General features: G+C 48.5%; 1 protein-coding gene across 3 annotated transcripts in view; it reads left to right on the forward strand.

The window, feature by feature from the left end:
• The window catches only part of RBMS2 (RNA binding motif single stranded interacting protein 2), an 83,054-nt gene extending 71,714 nt beyond the window's left edge, over nucleotides 1–11,340 (forward strand). For all 3 annotated transcript variants that reach the window (XM_079966402.1, XM_079966404.1, XM_079966403.1), the window contains 7 exons: nucleotides 658–704; nucleotides 1,218–1,311; nucleotides 1,589–1,639; nucleotides 3,290–3,400; nucleotides 3,502–3,582; nucleotides 10,083–10,169; nucleotides 10,401–11,340. In XM_079966402.1, the coding sequence (XP_079822528.1) occupies nucleotides 658–704; nucleotides 1,218–1,311; nucleotides 1,589–1,639; nucleotides 3,290–3,400; nucleotides 3,502–3,582; nucleotides 10,083–10,163 (465 nt within the window). In that variant the 3' untranslated portion in view covers nucleotides 10,164–10,169; nucleotides 10,401–11,340. The remainder of the gene's footprint in view (nucleotides 1–657; nucleotides 705–1,217; nucleotides 1,312–1,588; nucleotides 1,640–3,289; nucleotides 3,401–3,501; nucleotides 3,583–10,082; nucleotides 10,170–10,400) is intronic.
• The last annotated feature ends 8,039 nt before the right edge of the window (nucleotides 11,341–19,379 follow it).

Consider the following 19,379-nt stretch of genomic DNA (forward strand, 5'->3'; position numbering starts at 1 on the left):
TAAGAGTGGAACTTCAATTCAGAGCTTAAAGTGAGCTCATTTTGTTCCTTTGATGGAGCAAAGTGCGCCCCCACCTCCATCTGTCAATGATGAGAGTGTGCTTTGATCAAGGAAGGTAAAGCTGTTTCCAGTCAGTGGAAACCGCTCCTCCTTCCCAGTACTGCTCTTTGAATGTCCAGAAACCAAACAGGCAGTGCTGGGCTGTATGTAAGCCCTGCATGAGCTCTTTAAGCCTTCAATTTTTGGAGTTATAAAGAGTATCACTACATTGGCTTTCAAAGGGCTTTCAAACAGCCCTGTGCTGTGCTTTGAAGTCCCGACAATTGGGGCTTCAAAGTGCAGGATTGGTGAACATTACTATGATGCCAGGTAATTGGCAGGGGGACACCCACCTGCCCAATTTGGCCTGCCATAGGTTGGGGAGATTAAGATCTGGCACACTGGACAGAAAAGTTTTCCCGCCCCAGCTTTTAGGGTCCTGGCTGGCTGCAGGAGGCTACTTGAGGTGGCATCATCAGAGGTTCCACTAAGCAGGGCGAGGCTTGAAACCTGCCCCTAGGAAGGCACAGAAGCAGTTGCTGATTGGTTGAGCTGGGATCTTGGTGGGTCAGGAGAATGGGAGGAGCCACGTATGAACTGTCTACTATTTCCATGCAGGGTGGGATGACCTTGACCTATGACCCCACAACGGCGCTACAAAATGGGTATGTCTTCTGCTTTTCCCTGTTTCTTCACGTTGTAACCAAGAAATAGTTTGGTAGGTGATCGGGCCATAGCCTTCAAGGAGACCTGGCAGAATAAGATCTGCATATGTGTGAGCTTATGGGAAGGGCTGTACATTCAGCCTCCTCTGAAGCTACAGTGGTGCCTCGCAAGACGAAATTAATCCGTTCCGTGAGTCTCTTCGTCTAGCAGTTTTTTCGTCTTGCGAAGCAAGCCCATTGACGCCTTAGCGGCTTAGCGCTATTAGCGGCTTAGCGGATCAGCTGATAAGCGGCTTAGCAGCTTAGAAAAAGGGGGGAGGGGAAAAAAACTGCAGGAACTCGCAAGACATTTTCGTCTTGCAAAGCAAGCCCATAGGGAAATTCGTTTTGCGAAGCACCTCCAAAACGGAAAACCCTTTCGTCTAGCGGGTTTTCCATCTTGCGAGGCATTTGTCTTGCGGGGCACCACTGTATATGAAGCATTTCAACGATTTCTCCCCATGCCCTCTGCAGGTTCTACACAACACCCTACAGCCTGGCCCCCAACAGGATGATTGCCCAGACTGCGCTCTCTCCTTATCTCCCGTCACCTGTTTCTTCCTACCAGGTACTTACTTCTCTCTTACTCTTACCCCCAGCTTTGTATGTAATCAGCACAGTCCTTGATTTAAACATCTACTGTCATAGATCTGTTTTGGGCCTACGAGTGTGAGCTGCAAATCTGGAAGCCTTTGCTTCAAATCTCACCTCAGCCACTTATCTCACAGCCCTTTCCCTATCAGTGATATGGGGATAATAAGACTGGCCGACTATTAAGAGCTTTTTCAAGAATTACTAAGTGAAATGTGTTACTGGTAACTATCTACTTCTGTTACTCCCTGTAGGTTCACAGCCCGTCATGGATGCACCATCAGTCATACCTCATGCCGCCCACGGTGAGACCCTTCCTTCCATAATATCCACCTAGAGTTCTTGTCTAAGGGCATTTTATTTGCAAGTAACACCCTTTCTGTTTGGAACATTACTTGGAAACTTACTTGGATAATAATAATAATAATAATTTTTATTTATACCCCACCCTCCCCAGCCAAGGCCGGGCTCAGGGCGGCTAACAAGCAATAATAAAAACAAGTTGAATGAATACAACTTAAAAACAAGATTAAAATACAACATTGAAATATTGAAACATTAAAATATTAAATGCAGCCTCATCACAGGAGAAAGGAAAAAGAAAAAAGAAAGAGGGGGAGGGAATCAAATGGGCTCCAAGCCAAAGGCCAGGTGGAACAACTCTGTCTTACAGGCCCTGCGGAAAGAAATCAGATCCCGCAGGGCCCTGGTCTCATGAGACAGAGCGTTCCACCAGGCTGGAGCCAGTGTTTAAAGGCCCTGGCTTTGGTTGAAGCTAATCTAACTTCCTTAGGGCCCAGGACCACTAGGGTGTTGCTATTTATGGACCTTGAGGCTCTCCGTGGGGCATACTGGGAGAGGCGGTCCCGTAAGTACGAGGGTCCTAGGCCGTGAATGCAGAATGCAGAGCAGAAGAGCCAGTTTAAAATCAAACGTTCGTGAAGTTTGTATTTTGCAAATGCAGGAGATGCAAAAAGTCATCTAAGCATCACATGAGAGAGCAACCTAAAGCCTGAGGCCCATGTCCAGTTCTGGTCCAGGATATTAGACAACACCTTCTTTCCCCAAGGCTGGCTAGGTATCCTCTGCACACAGAAAGCTGAGGGGACCATGATGAATGTAGAGAAAACTTCACCCCTGGCTTGCAGCCAGTATATGCCACCTAATTATTTTAAATCACAGAGGCGTCTTCGGACTTCACTTCAATAATAATAATAATAATAATAATAATAATAATAATAATTTATACCCCGCCCATCTAGCTGGGAGTTTCCCCAGCCACTCTGGGCAGCTCCCAACAGAATATTAAAAACATGATAAAACATCAAACATTCAAAACTTCCCTAAACAGAGCTGCCTTCAGATGTCTTTTAAAAGTCAGACAATTGTTTATTTCCTTGACATCTGATGGGAGGGCGTTCCATGGGGCGGGCGCCACTACTGAGAAGGCCCTCTGCCTGGTTCCCTGTAACCTCACTTCTCGCAGTGAGGGAACTGCCAGAAGGCCCTTGGCGCTGGACCTCAGTGTCCAGGCTTAACGATGGGGGTGGAGACACTCTTTCAGCTATACTGGACCGAGGCCGTTTAGGGCTTTAAAGGTCAGCACCAACACTTTGAATTGTGCTCAGAAACGTACTGGGAGCCAATGTAGGTCTTTCAAGACCGGTGTTATGTGGTCTCTGCAGCTGCTCCCAGTCACCAATCTAGCTGCCGCATTCTGGGTTAATTGTAGTTTCCGGGTCACCTTCAAAGGTAGCCCCATCTTTCACTGCTGCCAGTGTCTCCTTTGCCATGAGTTATTCCAGGCCCCTTATGGACACTTCCCTCTCTCCATTACCTTGTTCCCTCAATTTTTTTCTTTAACACCTCTCTCTCTCTCTCTCTCTCTCTCTCTCTCTCTCTCTCTCTCTCTTTCTCTCTCTTTCTCTCTCTCTTTTGTCGTTGTTGCTAAGCAGGGCACAGTGCTGACACCTACCATGGACCATGCGATTTCCATCCAGCCCACTTCCATGATGGGGCCCCTAACTCAGCAGCTGGGCCACCTGTCCCTCAGCAGTGCTGGCACGGTAAGTGTTTTCTTCCTCCTCTACCCTTCCCCCTTCTCGGAGAGGCTTTTGCCCTCATCTCCTGTGCCTTTTTGACGTCTACTCTCCCTCCGTCCCACTAGTACATGCCAGCAGCAGCAGCTATGCAAGGAGCCTACATCCCCCAGTACACACCTGTGCCTTCCTCTAGTGTCGCAGTTGAGGTAAGACGCCCTTTTGTTATTTCTGCCTAAGTTGGGGGTGCATGCCAGGCACCAATATACAGTGGTACCTCGGGTTACATATGCTTCAGGTTACATACGCTTCAGGTTACAGACTCCGCTAACTCAGAAAAAGCACCTTGGGTTAAGAACTTTACTTCAGGTTAAAGACTCTCCTAACCCAGAAATAGTACCTCGGGTTAAGAACTTTGCTTCAGGATGAGAACAGAAATCGTGCTCTGGCGGCAGCGGGAGGCCCCATTAGCTAAAGTGGTGTTTCAGGTTAAGAACAGTTTCAGGTTAAGAACGGACCTCTGGAATGAATTAAGTACTTAACCCGAGGTACCACTGTATCTCTCTCTCTCTCTCTCTCTCTCTCTCTCTCTCTCTCTCTCTCTCTCACACACACACACACACACACACACACACAAACAAACACATCACAGCTGGGGACTGTTTTATTATTACTGATCATTATTATAAACGTTATTTCTAGACCGTTCTTCATCTGACAATCACAGGGCAGAATCCTACACAAAATACTATACAGTGGTACCTCGGGTTACATACGCTTCGGGTTACACACTCCGCTAACCCAGAAATAGTGCTTCAGGTTAAGAACTTTGCTTCAGGATGAGAACAGAAATCGTGCTCTGGCGGCGCAGCAGCAGCAGGAGGCCCCATTAGCTAAAGTGGTGCTTCAGGTTAAGAACATTTTCAGGTTAAGAACGGATCTCTGGAACGAATTAAGTACTTAACCCGAGGTACCACTGTACTGCAAAATATGTAGTACAGTCGCACCTTGGATCTTGAACGCCTTGGCTCCCAAACAAATTGGCTCCTGAATCATCAAAACCTGGAAGTGATTGTTCCAGTTTGTGAGTGTTCTTTGGAACCCGGACGTCTGACGGGGCTTCCGTGGCTTCCAATTGGCTGCAGGAGCTTCCTGCAGCCAATCAGAAGCCGCGCTTTGGTTTCCGAATGTTTTGGAAGTCGAACGGACTCCTGGAACGGATTCCATTTGACTTCCAAGTATTCCACAGCCGGCACCATCACAGTCAATTCTGAATATTTTGGAAGAAGCTGAATGCGGCGCACTAGGTCACTTTCTTCCAGAAACCAGGATGGGGGAGAAAAAAGTGCTTTCAAAAGATGACTAAAGGAATACTGGCCAGTCATCTCTCTAATGAGAAGGAGTTCTGTAATTGCTGTGATGGCTTTGTTCTGGGTGCCTATAACAGACATGGCCAGCAGGGCCTCCCCACTCATTTTAAAGCCCAGGTCGGATGTACTGGGAGAGGCTGTCTGCCATGTACAGTCATACCTCGGGTTAAAGACGCTTCGGGTTAAATCTTTTCAGGTTGCGTCTCGCAGCGACCCAGAAGTAATGGAACAGGTTCGTTCCAGGTTTTGCTGCTCGTGCATGTGCAGATGCTCAAAATGACGTCATGCACAGAAGTGGCGAATTGCGACCTGCGCACACGCAGACGCGGGTTGTGTTCTGCTCAGGTTGGGAACGGGGCTCTGGAACGGATCCTGTTCGCAACCAGAGATACCACTCTATTTGGGTCCTAGGCCATTTGCATCTTTAGAGACAACTAAAGTCAAAACTTTAAATCAGTCCCAGGAACCAGGGCCACTCCTGAAAGATTCCACTTTGGGACATCATACAGCAGGCCTGGCAAACCTTTGGCCCTGCCAGGACTCTTAATTTGCCCCACAAAGTTGCTACCCCCCCATCCAGGCACACACCTGTCACTCTCCTGACATCAGATGAAACTGAAGCTGCAAAGGAACAGCTGAGAGCCTTAGAGTGTGTTCCTGATCCCTGCCTTCACAAGTGTGGCTGGCATAAGCCACCATTATACGTGGGGCAAGCTGTGCTGCTGGGGTTGGATCCACGCAGGAACCCACTAGCATTCATTGCCAAATTTAAAGGCTGCTGAGCGCAAGATATGCTCGCAAAGGAACAGTTGGGAGCGCAGGCTCCTGGTTGCCCCTTTACCAGTGCTGCTTGCATTTAGCCCTAAACGGCCTCAGTCCAGTATAACTGAAGGAGCGTCTCCATCCCCATCATTCTATCCGGACACTGAGGTCCAGCGCTGAGGGCCTTCTGGCGGCTCCCTCACTGCGAGAAGCCAAGTTACAGGGAACCAGGCAGAGGGCCTTCTCGGTAGTGGCACCCGCCCTAAGGAACGCCCTCCCACCAGATGTCAAAAAGAACAACAACTACCAGACTTTTAGAAGACATCTGAAGGCAGCCCTGTTTAGGGAAGGTTTTAATGTTTAATAGGCTATTGTATTTTAATATTCTATTGGAAGCCACCCAGAGTGGCTGGGGAAACCCAGCCAAATGGGCAGGGTATAAATTATTATTATTACTACTGTCAGGGGCTCAGGAGCAGAGGCACAGGGAAGAGAGGAGATGGAGAACGAAGGGGAAGAATCCGAGGGGAGCGTAGGAGAAGAGGACAGTGGACCGAGGGATTCCATGAGCCTCTCCAGCGAATCGGAAGATTCACAGAAGGGGGCGCCAGTGGCCAGGGGTAGGGGGTTCCCAAGGGGAATGCCCCAGGAGCAAGGGGGCAGCAGGGACTCCCAGAGCAGTAGCTGGAAATCAGGACCAGCTTCCCCACCAGAGCAGAGTGAGGGGGAAGAGTCCCAAGGATCGGGGCCAGTGCATTCCCCACCAGGGAGAGAAGCTAAGGCAGGGCTGACCACGCCTCCATCAGAAAGTCGGACAACGGAGGAGAGGTCAGATCCGGCCAGTGTCCCAGAAGAGGGAAGCAGTGACCGAAGTACTGTAATGGTTAGGAGAAAGGTCACTGGGCTGGCGCGAGAGGCAAGTTCAAATGTACAGGAGCGCGGGACAGCAGAGAATGAGGATTGGGAACCGGGTCCTAAAGCCCGCCGGAGGGAGGGGGAGGAGCTAAGCGACTCAGCGTCGGAAGAGTCCAGAAAGGGCAATGCCCCAGCGGGCAGGAGGACCCAGAGGAGGAGAGAGCAGCGTAAAAGGTGGAGCAGGGCTAGGATCTTAAACTGGTGTCATAGGGGAGGAGACTCAGACGGGACTTCGCCGATCTAGGGTTTAAGATGTAGGGCTGCACGCTGTGGCTTTGAAATGGAAACTGAACTTCAATAAAGACTTTTGTACATTACTACAGCCTAGCGTTGGTCCTCTGTGAGCTGGGACCTAGAGGCAGCTCTGACAACTACTACTATTATTATTATTAGCACCAAATACAAGACGTGCTTCTTTGACAAGGGGTTGGGCCCACCAGGTGTTGTGTGAGGTCATGTGATTGGCAGCCCTGTCGTCAAATGTGATTCATGAAGGATAGACCACAGTTGCATCCAGCCCACCAACCAAAAAGGGCTTCCCCGCCCCTGCCATAAAGTAACTGGGCTGCAGCATTTGACGCTAGTTTCTGCTCCTGGGTTGCTTAGAACACAGTGCGGTAATCCAATCCTGAGATTATCAGAGAGTGGATTATAGTGGCCCGGCTATCTTGGCCTAAGAACAGCTGTAGGGATGAGGCACCTGTTTGTGTTTAAAACAGGCAAGTGGGTGGGTGGGAGGGAGGAATCCAGTGTGTATACACACCCAAGGCTTTTTCCCTCTAGCCAGAACTTGCAGGAACTCAGTTCCGGCCCCTGTCAGGTGGATGCCATTGCCATTCTAAGAGAACAAGGGAGAAGTTCACTGCGAGCTCTGGAACCCCTTTTCTAGAAAAATAACACTGTATACACCATAAGTTTAAGGCACATTTAAGCACCCTCTTCTGAAACAATCTTAGGATCTGCACAAAGCTACCATTTCAGCACCCTTAACAAACTGCAGTTCCCTGGAGTGTGTGTGTGTGCGCGCGCTTTAAATTATGGTGTTGTCAGGGGTTCAGGAGCAGAGGCACAGGGGAGAGAGGAAGCGGAGAGCGAAGGGGAACAATCCGAGGGCAGCGTAGGGGAGTATGACAGTGGGACAAGAGATTCCATGAGCTTCTCCAGCGATTCGGAAGATTCCCAGAAGGGGGCACCGATGGCCAGGGCAAGGGGGGTCCCGGGAAGGACGCACCAGAAGCAAGGGGCCAGCGGCGACTCCCAAAGCAGAAGCTGGAGATCGGGACCAGCTTCCCAACCAGGGCGTAGCGGGGGGGAAGAGTCCCATGTGTCAGGGCCGGCTTCCACTCCAGTGGGGAGAGAAGATGAGGCAGGGCTGACCACGCCTCTATCGCTGAGTGAGGGAACGGAGGGGAAGTCAGACCCAGCTAACCCCCCCGAAGGGGGAAGCAGTGACAGGAGCAGTGTAACGGTCAGGAGGAAGGTTGCAGGCTGGGCGCGCGCGCCAAGTTCAAATGTACAGGAGCGCGGGACAGCAGGGAGGTCGGATTGGGAGCCAGGTCCTAAAGCACGCCGGAAGCAGGGGGAAGAATCCGGGGAATCAGCATCAGAAGAGTCCAGAAAGGGCGACACCCCAGCGGGCAGAAGGACCCAGAGGAGAAAGGAGCAAAGGAGGAGGAGGTGGAGCAAGGCTAGGGTCTTGAACTGGTGTCGAGGGGGAAGAGATTCAGATGGAGCTTCAGCGGTCTAGGGTTGAGACATAGAGCTGTGCGCCGCGGCTTTGAAATGGAAACTGAACCTTAATAAAGAATTTTGTATATAGCAAGAACTGGCGTTGGTCCTTTGTGAGCTGGGACCTTGGGCAGCTCTGACAGGTGTGTACACAGCCCAAGCCTAGACCCCAACCACCGTGTTCGAAGGCAATTCTTGCACGCATGAGAAATAAGCCAAGTTCCTGATCCCACTGCCAAAATGGTCTGGCCTCTTGGACCTTTGTGAAACCATCTTCCTCCCCACTATTGCCCTCTGGCTTTTGGAGATATAAAGTACAATGGTACCTCGGGATGCGAACGGGATCTGTTCCGGAGCCCCGCTCGCATCCTGAACAGAACATAAGACGCGTCTGCACATGCGCGTGACGTCATTTTGACCGTCTGCGCATGCACGAGCAGCGAAACCCGAAAATACTTATCCTGAAGCGTATTTATCCCGAGGTATGACTGTATCTTTCTACTGAACCATTTTAAGTTGGGGTAGGATTTTGGTTTCCAACTAATGTTTAACAAGGATCATCTTTGTAGAGGGGGCAGCAAGATTCCCTGGCCCGCTGACTCGTTGCCATGCGAGTGGAGGCCTGGCCAAAGGGTCCTTTAGCCCTCTCTTGCCAGGCAACAGAGGCGGTGTCAACATTTCTCTGCCTACACGCCTTAGCAGCAAACTCCTGTGTGTGTGTGTGTGTGTGTGTGTGTGTGTGTGCACAAGGAGGAAAATTAGAGAGAGCCGCCGAAAAACACAATAAGGGAAGTGAGGGGATGGGGTGGAGAGCAAGGCTACACTAGGAGATTGTCACAAGCTGTTTGGACACAATGGTGAGAGGCACCAGCTGGGGAACCCCCAAGGAAAGAAGGCTCAGAGCCCGGGGATTGGTGGTGGGACAACAATGAGTTGTCAGAAGGACAAGACTAGGAGAAGGAGGAGCTGGCAACTGAAGAGGCAACAGGGCTCAATGAGCAGGGAGAGTCTGTGGCCGAGAGAAGTCCAGAATCAGAGGCAGAAGCTGAAGCAGGAGGGAAGCCAAGAGGCAAAGATGAGACAGGCTAGTGAAGAATCCTGGGGTTTCCAGCTTTTGCTGCAATGAGCTCCTCTCCCCGCTGGTCTCCCAGAACCAGGAGAGGCGTGAAAAGGGCAGAGGCGAAGTTCACTTCGTGCAGGCACAGTCTCAGATTGCTTGGGGGAAACTCTGGAGAGGAGGGGACTTAGGCACCTGGGGGGAGGTGGGGACCTTCAGTCTCCCCAGCTGCTTCATGGGGGCAAGACCTACCAGAGATGAGTCGCTGTGCACATTAGGCCTGACACATCTGTGCAGATCCAACTCAGCCTTGCTTAACTTGGTGGACCTGATAGGTTCCGGAGGAAACGTGTTGTTGTTGTTTAGTTGTTTAGTCGTGTCCGACTCTTCGTGACCCCCTGGACCAGAGCACGCCAGGCACTTCTGTCTTCCACTGCCTTCCGCAGTTTGGTCAAACTCATGCTGGTAGCTTCGAGAACACTACCCAATCATCTCATCCTCTGTCGTCCCCTTCTCCTTGTGCCCTCCATCTTTCCCAACATCAGGGTCTTTTCCAGGGAGTCTTATCTTCTCATGAGGTGGCCAAAGTATTGGAGCCTCACCTTCACGATCTGTCCTTCCAGTGAGCACTCAGGGCTGATTTCCTTCAGAATGGATCAGTTTGATCTTCTTTGCAGTCCATGGGACTCTCAGGAGTCTCCTCCAGCACTAGAATTCAAAAGCATCAATTCTTCTGCGATCAGCCTTCTTTATGGTCCAGCTCTCACTTCCATACATCACTACTGGGAAAACCATAGCTTTTACTATCGAACCTTTGTTGGCAAGGTGATGTCTCTACTTTTTAAGATGCTGTCTAAGATGTTGTGTTTTGTCACAGGAGAACAGTGGCCAGCAGAGCCATGTGACAGTGGAGTCCCCATCGGATCATGCTGCCTACTCGTACCAGTACAACAAGTAACAACAGGTGAGGTGGAAGTGGGGAGGCATTGTGTGGGGTGTGGAAGGACAGCTCCATCTCTCCCAGAGGGCAAGAGCAACATCCGCCTAAGGCTTGGTTATCAGCCAGTTCCAGGAGGGCTGGGGATGGTGCCAGAGGCTGGACCACTTCAACTTGACCCCGGGGCCACAAGCGCAGCAGGGGCCAACTCGGGATAGCACCCACCCTCGTAATTACCTCCACTTTCCATCCTTCTAGCACCATCGAGCAGCTCAGCTCTGAGCAATCACTTCGAGGGAGACAACTTTTATTTTTGTTTAATTTGTGCTGCGTTTAGAAGATGGAACCATTTTTTTTTCCTGCAAAGAAAAAAGGTTGTTTTTGTTTTTGTTGTTTTTTTTAAAAAAGGAAATAACCGCAATAGACTTTTGACACCGAGGAACCAAAGGAGGTTAGCGTGGGGGGTGGAAAGGCTATGGCCCCCCGACCCTTAGATGTACAGATGGACTAAGGACTATTTTAATACAAGGAAAACATTTTTGTGTGTGCGTGTGCGTGTGTTTGCGCGTTAATTTTCTTGTTAACAGCAAAGTCAAACGCTTTGGATGCCACAAAATTCCCCAGAGAAGAACAATTGTTATTGTTTATTTTTTTCCTCGCTCTCTTTTTTGGAAAAATGGCTCTCCAACTCTGGGAGGAATTTTTTTGCTCCTTTGAATTTGTTTTGTTCTATTTTCTTTGGTCATTTAAAAGATTTTTTAAAGGACAAATATGCAAAAGTGTTTGAATATTTTTTGTTGTTTTATAAGAAAAAAAAATGCTCTGAGAAAGCCCCACCTCGCAGCTGTTAGGGAAAAAAAATCAATGCAGACTTCTTCTTTTCTTCTTCCTTGGGGTGGGAGTGGGGAGGGAGTGGGGATTTTGCTTTGAAAGGATTATTTTATTATTTCAAGAGGGTAATTTTTTTTTTCTAAAAAAGACAAATTTACAAAAAAACAAAAAAGGAAACCTACAAAAAAAAAATCTACAAAAAAGGAAAACTACAAAAAAAAAATGAACTTTTGACGGCAGCAAGAGGGGCTTGCATAAAAACTTGTCAAGTTGGAGGGAGATGAAGTGGCTGGTGGCTTTTGATGAACGGACTATTTTGCGGGGGGGGCAAAAGTTCTGCCCCAGCTGAGAGAGAGAGAGAGAGAGAGAGAAAGAAAGAAAGAAAGAAAGAAAGAAAGAAAGAAAGAAAGAAAGAAAGAAAGAAAGAAAGAAAGTTTGCTCCAGACCTCGATTTCTGCCCTCTACCCTGTCCAATGGGACTGGTTCTTGCTGGATTGCTTTGGACTCTGTTTTGAGCTTCTGCGCAGACCCTTCTTTGCTTCCACACGGACTTCCCCCTCGCCCGCCCTGCTCTGGATCAGGGGAACAATAAACTGATTGAGGAACCTGCTGCCCCATGATGTGTCGTCGCTTCCGGACTCTTGGACACTGAATGGACGCATTGCCAGCAACAGTGCTTCGCGCTCCTGCCCTCTCCTGCCCCACCTCCCGACCCTCCCTTGGGACACACACACACAGTGCCTTCTGCTGCCTGCGGTCCGGACTGTGCTGCCGTATGCCCCCCCTCCGACTCCTGCATGCCTGTCAAACCCAGGTGCACACAGCCTCTCTCTTTTCTTGGCAAACCAGTTGGGGGCGCAGAGGTCGATGCTTCCAGCTGGCGGGGGGAGGATTGGGGGGGCGGGGAGGTCTGTTCCGGTTGCTTTAAAAAACCCACACACAAAAGAGGGAGCACCTTGCACCTTGCAGGGGATGGCTGAGTTCCCCACCCCCACCTCGAAACGGATATCCTAGTTACTATGCACGTTTCCCTTCCTCACCCACCCACCCCCCAAAAAACAAGCCCTTGGTTGCTGGCTCCCCAGATTCGCAATAGCAGGAGACTATGTGCAATAATCCAGCCCTTCCTACAGCGCGTTTCCCTGGAGAGCCTTTCGAAGGTACCAAGTGCTTTAGACCACCTCTGCATGTTTTCTCTCCGTTTTCTCCCCCCCCCCCAAAAAAAATCCCGCTTTCTCCCAACCAGATGGTGCTAAAAGACTTATCCTCTCTTCCACCATAAAATCAGCCCAGCTGGCATGAAGCTGACCCTTTCCACCTTGTTTTTAGATGTTGCTTCCCGCCTCCCACCCCACCCTCCAGATGTGATCATGAGAAACCTTTTCCCCCTCCTCCTTCCTTGATGCCCAACTCATACCTTTGACGAAATAGCTCTTATGCAGCTGACAATCAGGGAGGACTTAATTGCAGAGGCCATACGGGTGTCATGTGAGCCAGGGATTGAGAGCGTGGAAGTGTGTGTGTGTGTGTTTGTATGTATGTCTGTATGCACAGCACATGTAGGATGGTATTGGGAGAAGGTATCCCTGCAGAACTGGGCTTTTTCCCCTTTGTTTTTAATTTTGCATTTCTCAGGACATTGGTATTTTCTTTTCTTTTTAAAGGATTAGTACTTTGTCCTGACCGTTAAGTGGGATCAGGTTTTCCTCCCTAACAGGAGTGTTTGAGGTTTTTGGAAAGATAAGGGTTCAGTACACCCACCCGCCTTGCATAGCTCCTTAATCATACGCTTCTTTGTTGTCTGTCCTCCTCAGCCACACGCCCCCCCCCCAAATTTGCACCCTTAATTGGTAGCAACGCAGGACTGAGGCACCCCCATTTAATACCTCAGATATCGGCAAGGGAGCGGTATAAGCAAGCAGAATCGCTGCTTTTAACATCAGTCGATTCCCAGAATGCTGTTTTTGTGCCCCTTCCCCGGACTGGAGCTTAGACTGAATCAAATCAAGCTGACAATTTACCCCAAGGTGCTGAGCTAAACTGAAGTGCCTTCATTTGGGCAGAGGGCCCCCGCACACCTTCATCGCTGAAAGCTTTTCAGCAGGGGCTAAACTGACTTCTGCAGGGTGAGGCCTAACAGCCGGCTGAGTAGCAGAAGAGATTTAGGCTAAAATTAATCAGCAAAAGGTGTCTTGCGTTTCTGTTGAACTTTGCCTGTCACAATATTCCACTCAAATGGCCAAAAGGGCACCACACCATAGAGATTTGGGTGCAGAACAACTCCCCCCCCCCTATGCACATCATCATCCTGTTACCCAAGTGGCAGTTTCCAGGAAATGAGAGCTGGTTGTCTTATTTTTTCACAACTCAGTCTTTACTTCATTTGGGGGCCAGCACACCACAGCATTGAAAAACGTAGTTTTGGTGTAGCACATGACACACCCAACTTGTGCCAGCCATAGCAGTACCTTAGATCAAGCTGTAAAAAGATTCGGGCTCAATTAATTGGTTTTCTAGAGTGCTTCAAATCTGGACAGCAACCCAAATAATACTTTTGGTCTGCACGAACATTTCCATTCTTGCACCAGATTTCCTGATATCCCACTCCCACCGCCCAAAATAAAATACATTGCACAGCATCAGAAGCCACATTCCAAGTTTTCAGCTGAGTCCTCTATGCAAACCCTCTGGATCACACCGATCCATTAGGAAGTTTTGTTTGGATTGACACGGCTAGAAGCTTCACAGGAGCACTTCTGCCACTGCCGTTAATTTTAATACAGCTTACGCAGGATAATTTCCTTGTGGGTTCTGCTTGTCCAACATGATCAAATGTGTTGGGATTTCAGGCAAATGGTAGTACGTAACTGCTTAGAGAATCCCAGGTTTTGAAAGAAGAGAAAAAAGAGCATTGTGAAAACAGTATATTGAGCCTTCTCTTAGATTTACGTCTGATTTATTGCATACCAAGAACCAATTAAGTATGTGAGCATGAAATTATGTTCCCCTCCTATATTGGTTATTTTAATCACCGTTTTAACAAAGTTTTAATGGATAAACTCGGATAAATTAGCAAAGCTTGAAATACACTAGATATAGACATTTGATGCTGGTGGCTAAGGATGTGATTTATTCAACCCACGTAGGTAAGATGCACATGGCCATGTAAAAGCCTTGATTGTCTTCAAAAGCATGTCCTTAGAACTAAATTGTAACAATGGTTCAATGTAAACATAATGTTTAAACGTTGTTCACATTAACCATGGCTTGCTGCCGCCTCTGATTAGTATTTCAGAATATACTGAAACCATGGTTAGCTTCTGTTAACCTGCCCCTGGAGGGCATGTATATAATAAGACACCTGCCATCTTGCAGGCCGAAGGATGGAGAAACTGTCTTAACCATGGTTTGCTCAGTGCAGAAGGAACATTTAACCATGGTTTAGGAAGTCAGACGTAAAGTAACACTTAAAACATGGTTAAGGAAAACAAACCCCACTCAAAACATGATGTCTGTATGGGACTCCCACTATCCCTTTTTTCAGCTTAATTCCGTTTCGATTATGACCCTGCTCAGGTTCCACCTCTGCAGTGCTAGCAAAATATAAAACAAAGAAATAAACTCAGTCCAGCAAAAGTTAGTTGTAGCCAAAGGTTCAATCCTCCAGGTCCCATGAATTCAGTAAGTCAGGATTCATAAGATTCTGTTTAGGGAAATAAGGAATACAGCAAAGTCTGGCAGCTCCATCAAGGGCGCTCCATGCATGGAAACAGCATTGTGAAGTCCGTTGGGATGTAGTTGCAGATATTAATCTAGATGTACATCTGGAGGCAATATTTATCTGGGTCTTACTGAACTGGTTGGATGTGTTCATTGTGCATAGGAATGCATATGCACCTGAAACTGCCCAATTGCCATTTGTGACTAGTTATCTATAACGAGCTGGTTTGGAAGCAAGGAATTCCCGGTATCATGGATACAAATACTCAAGTGCTGGTTTCAGAGTGACTGTGCATCACCCTGCATGAAATAATTTCTGCTTTCAAACCAGGGGCTGCAGACTTTAGCCTTGCTGGTGGGGTTGCTGTGCCCGCCACAGATTTCGTGGATTGCGAATCTTTTCGGGATGAAATTCCAGTTCAGAAAGGAGTACATTTTGGAATGTTGTGGGAATGGTCTTTTCAATGTGTGTGCCTGTGTTTCATGGCTGGCATGCAGCTATATATTATTAAATAAGTTTCATTTCCCAAAACTGAGGTTGACCTCCATCTCGGCAGTAGCGAACGTTGCAATGTTTTCCTAGGCTAGTTGCATTTTACTTCGGCGTTCCTTCATCTCTCTCACTGCCCTGAAAGACTTGGCTTTACTATAGGATCAGCATTTCACAGCATATCCATCTTATGCTAGGGACTCCAATCTATTTGCAGAAAGTCTCTCTGCATTTGTTCAAGAGGAGCTGCCGTGGGCAGCCAGCAGCACAAAACTAAACAGATGCCATACAGCAACACACCTAGCCACCCTCTACAAATCTCTTCCATCCAGGTTTGAGTGCAGGATTCTGCGCGTACGAGCCATCCTAAACCGCTGCCCCAGTTTTCTGAATAGGGGCAAATTGCTTAGCTGTTGCCCATGCTTCCTTCTGATCCTCAGCCTGTTTAAAAAATAGTTGTTCTGCAGACTTGTTTCATTTGCTTTCTCCTCCGGTGTGGTTAAGAGCTCCCTCTATTCTAGCCTCCCCACTCCCCCCCCCCGGTCAGTCGCTCTTTCATTTGGACTAGGAGGTAGCTCTGGGTGGAAGTGGGGTGAGAGGAGGGAATGCAAAGGAAGGGAAGAGTTTGAGTCCCATTTTGCATCAAGGCAGCCTTTGGGACTGGAGACGTTATTTTGTGTTTGTTGAAACCCAGCAGAGGACAGGAGCAGCCTCGAACTAAGCGTTCAGTGCCGATGTCCCTACCTCTTGTTTGCCACATTTTTCTTTTGTTTGCCAAAGATATAAACAAGGTCTCCCAGGGCTAACCTGGTGCCACTCTGCATTTTTTGAAAGAACAAAAATGGAGTGCGGTTTCTACCTGAGCCGAGTCTTAAGCCAGATGCAGCTGTCTATTAAGGCCCGGTCCCATGCAGAAAGGAAGCAAGGACTGGTTTAAGAACAGCAAGTAACACAAGATGGGAGAGGGAGGCTGAGGGTAGGGGTAGCGAGGGGAAGGGAGAGATTGTGGGTAAGGAGAAAGGATAAGGGTGTAAAGGGAAGGATTAGGGCATGCGTAAGGCTGGATGCTAATGCGGTGTGAGAGAAAGTAAGATTGCAGTGGGGGAAAAGGTGGACATGCACAGACCTGAGAGATTGTGTGCTGCGGGCCCAGACAGAGACCCTACACTTCGCCACTGCAAAGCTTACCTACGGTCTTAAGCCCTGTTCTCACTCCCCACACCTTCCTAGCTTTTCTTTTCCTGAGGGGGACACCTATGACAGACAAACGAGTCATGGCATTTGGGGCCCTTTGATTCCATCGTCCCAGGTCTGGAAGGAGGGTTAGCAGTTAGGAGAAACATCCGAGAATATCCTCCACGGGCTGCAGAGGCCAGCTGTCGAATGGCACCGCTCATCCCCCCCGCCCCCCGACCACGCCAGCTCCGAACTGCTAGGAAGGCTCCTGGCTGCTTTCGTGGAGCAGCTTTGCTTTAAGCCCGATCTGCAGCTTTCTCATGAGCAAAGTTGTGGTCTGAGCTTTCCGCTCCTTCCTATACTCTGGGAATCGACCGCTGCACAAAAGCATGACTTGCGAGCGTGCATGCGTAGCATAGGGACCGAAGGCAAAAAAAAGAAGCAAAAACCCTGGGACCTAGGAGCATGGACCTCTGAGCTGCTAGATTTTTTTCTTTTAATCTTGTGCCTTGATTTCCCCTATCCCATTCTGCCAGTGGGGGGAACCAGTCCCTGCACTTTAAACTTCCAGTCTAGTAAAGGCCTCTCCTGACCTGCTCCTTCCCCACTTTGTGAATGAATGACCTTTCAGCCTTGTCCCACTCTATGCCCAACAAGGCCTCTGTGCTCTTCTCTGGCCCAGCTTCCCTCTGCACAAACCAGCCCAGCCCACCGCCCCCCCCTTGTTGTCATCTCCTGCATCACGCTTGCCCCACCCAGCCTTCCCACCATGCTGGAAGAGGAAGAGGAAGCAGCTGGCTGCCTCAAGAGACCTAGTAGAGTAGACTGTAGATGAGCCTCAAAACCCTTTGTCTCTCCTAAATGCTGGTATCTTTTTTTATTAAAACAAAAACAAGCTCCACCATCCAAAACTCTTTGCCTGCCGATTCCATGCTTGCATCAAAACCCTGTCCTCCTTGGAAGTTGTTGGTGCTATTTGGGGGAGGAAAATAAAATAAACCCGGTTCAGAATGTCCCTTCATTTTTATGCACACCAGTTCCAGGTTTTGTTTTGTTTTTGTCATTCTTAGCTACACATCTACCTCACATGTACTTGCAGTTCATTTGTACATCCTGAACCGGCAAACTGCACCTTCTCCAGGGGGGGCGAGTTCCCCCACCTCACCCTTAGAAAACCCTCTGGGCTCCTCTGCTTTGTGGGTGGGTGGAAGAGAAATGTTTGTCTTTAAAAAAAAAAAATTAATAACCCCTGTGTTGCTGCTAATTACTGGAGAGTTTTGTTAAGATGTACCACATTTTGCTTTTTTAAAAAATTCCTTTGTAAAGTGTGTTGACGCTGCGTTAGTTCGTTTCTTTGAACTTGAGCAGAAATCTTTGATCCACAGGTAGAGCACAGTTTTGTGACCTCAGTGTGAGACCCCCAAGCATGGCAAGAATTAATAAGTGATGAATGCTGCAAAGTTTCCACCTAGAAGTCCAGGAATGGCATAAGCCATTGTTGGTTTTCAAAACAGCCTTTTTTATTTTTAAAAGGGCTCGCTGAAACAAAACAGTGGATTTATTTGGACCCCCCTGGGAGCAGTTGAACGGTCAAAAGACACAGCACAAGGGATCTTGCCTTTAAACCAGCCTGCCATGAACAGGCTTTCAGACTCCATACTCTGGGGCTCTAGCTAAATACTGAGTTTGCAGGAATTTGGTTTCCCTAAGAGAAAGGAAACCACTGGCCCCAGGTTATGCAGGTGGTGACTGCAAAACAACAAACTGAACTAGCAAAAGATACTTGGGGGAATGAACTTTTTGCCTTGGGCCATGGCTTGCAGAATCAAAATGAGCAGAGGTCAACGAAATTTAGTGGGGGTAGAGTACTTTTGGTATTGCTGTGCTGTTAGAATTTCTAGTACTGGCTCACTGGCTCGGGAGCTGGATGTATTTGTCTATGATACAGGATGGCTCCTCTAAGTTGCCCAAAAGTGATTGCACAGCCAAGTAAGACACTTCGGAGCTAATGGCTGTCAAACAGCAGCTGTTGCTCTTTGGGGAGCCTCTTCTATCCAGAAGGAAGTGATGCTCTTGACAAATACCAATACCTCAGCTCAAAACACACAACGTACCCAGCACCATCAAAGCAGGCAGTGGGGTGGAGGCAATACCAAACATGCTAGCAAATAAAGCAGATAGTATTCCAAGCCAATTCTATTCCAGCAGGGCCCAAGGTTGCGCTGTGGCCTCCTGCTTCCGTTTTTGCCATGTGTTTCCTCTGTCAGAGGCAGTACCCCTAGAGCTGTTGGCGATTGTGAGTTGGGCAAAAGGAGAGAAGTCAATGTTTCGTCTTCCAGAAATCTCACTTTTTGTCTGTCCAGGAGCTGAAACAGTTTACGCTACTAACATTCTGAGTGGCAAAAAAAAGTGAGGGTCAGTAACAAGTGTTTCCTCGAAATAATTTACTCGCTAGGATCGCACCAGAATAACGTTTTGTTTTTTAAAGAAAGGGTTTTCTTGATTGCAGAGCACTTGGTGTTCTTCAGCTTTGCCTTCCCGTCTCTAGGAGGAAGCTCTGGTGGGGATTCCAGCTCTGCTTTGAGCTAACGCAAGGCCCAATCCACCCCATACCTTGGGACAAAGTTCATAGCTTGTCGGCACTTTCCTCTGGAGCAATACGCCCTTGGTGGTTCAGATGGTTGCACTGATGCCTTGCCCTGTAGCAAATGGCCTTTAAAGCAGATAGCAATAGGCACCCACTCTAAAGAAATACCCATCTCATGCTGGTTCATGTCTACAGCAGGCTACAGGCTAGTGTGTTTTTTAACACCCGAGTTCGTCATCATAACATTGGAACATAACAGCTAAATTGTTGCTTTAAAAACACCACCACCACATGCTTGCCATGGATGCAAATGAGTCTCCTGTAAACATGCATTTGGCACTCTGAGCGATGCCTCTGCCCTGTTTCTGACTCAAGTCATTCAAAGCTCCCGGGAACTCTCCAAAGGCAACTCTTCTGTGCTTCCATTTGCCAC

The sequence above is a fragment of the Podarcis cretensis genome (assembly GCF_951804945.1).
Source record: "Podarcis cretensis genome assembly, chromosome: 2".
Taxonomy (NCBI): Eukaryota; Metazoa; Chordata; class Lepidosauria; order Squamata; family Lacertidae; genus Podarcis; species Podarcis cretensis.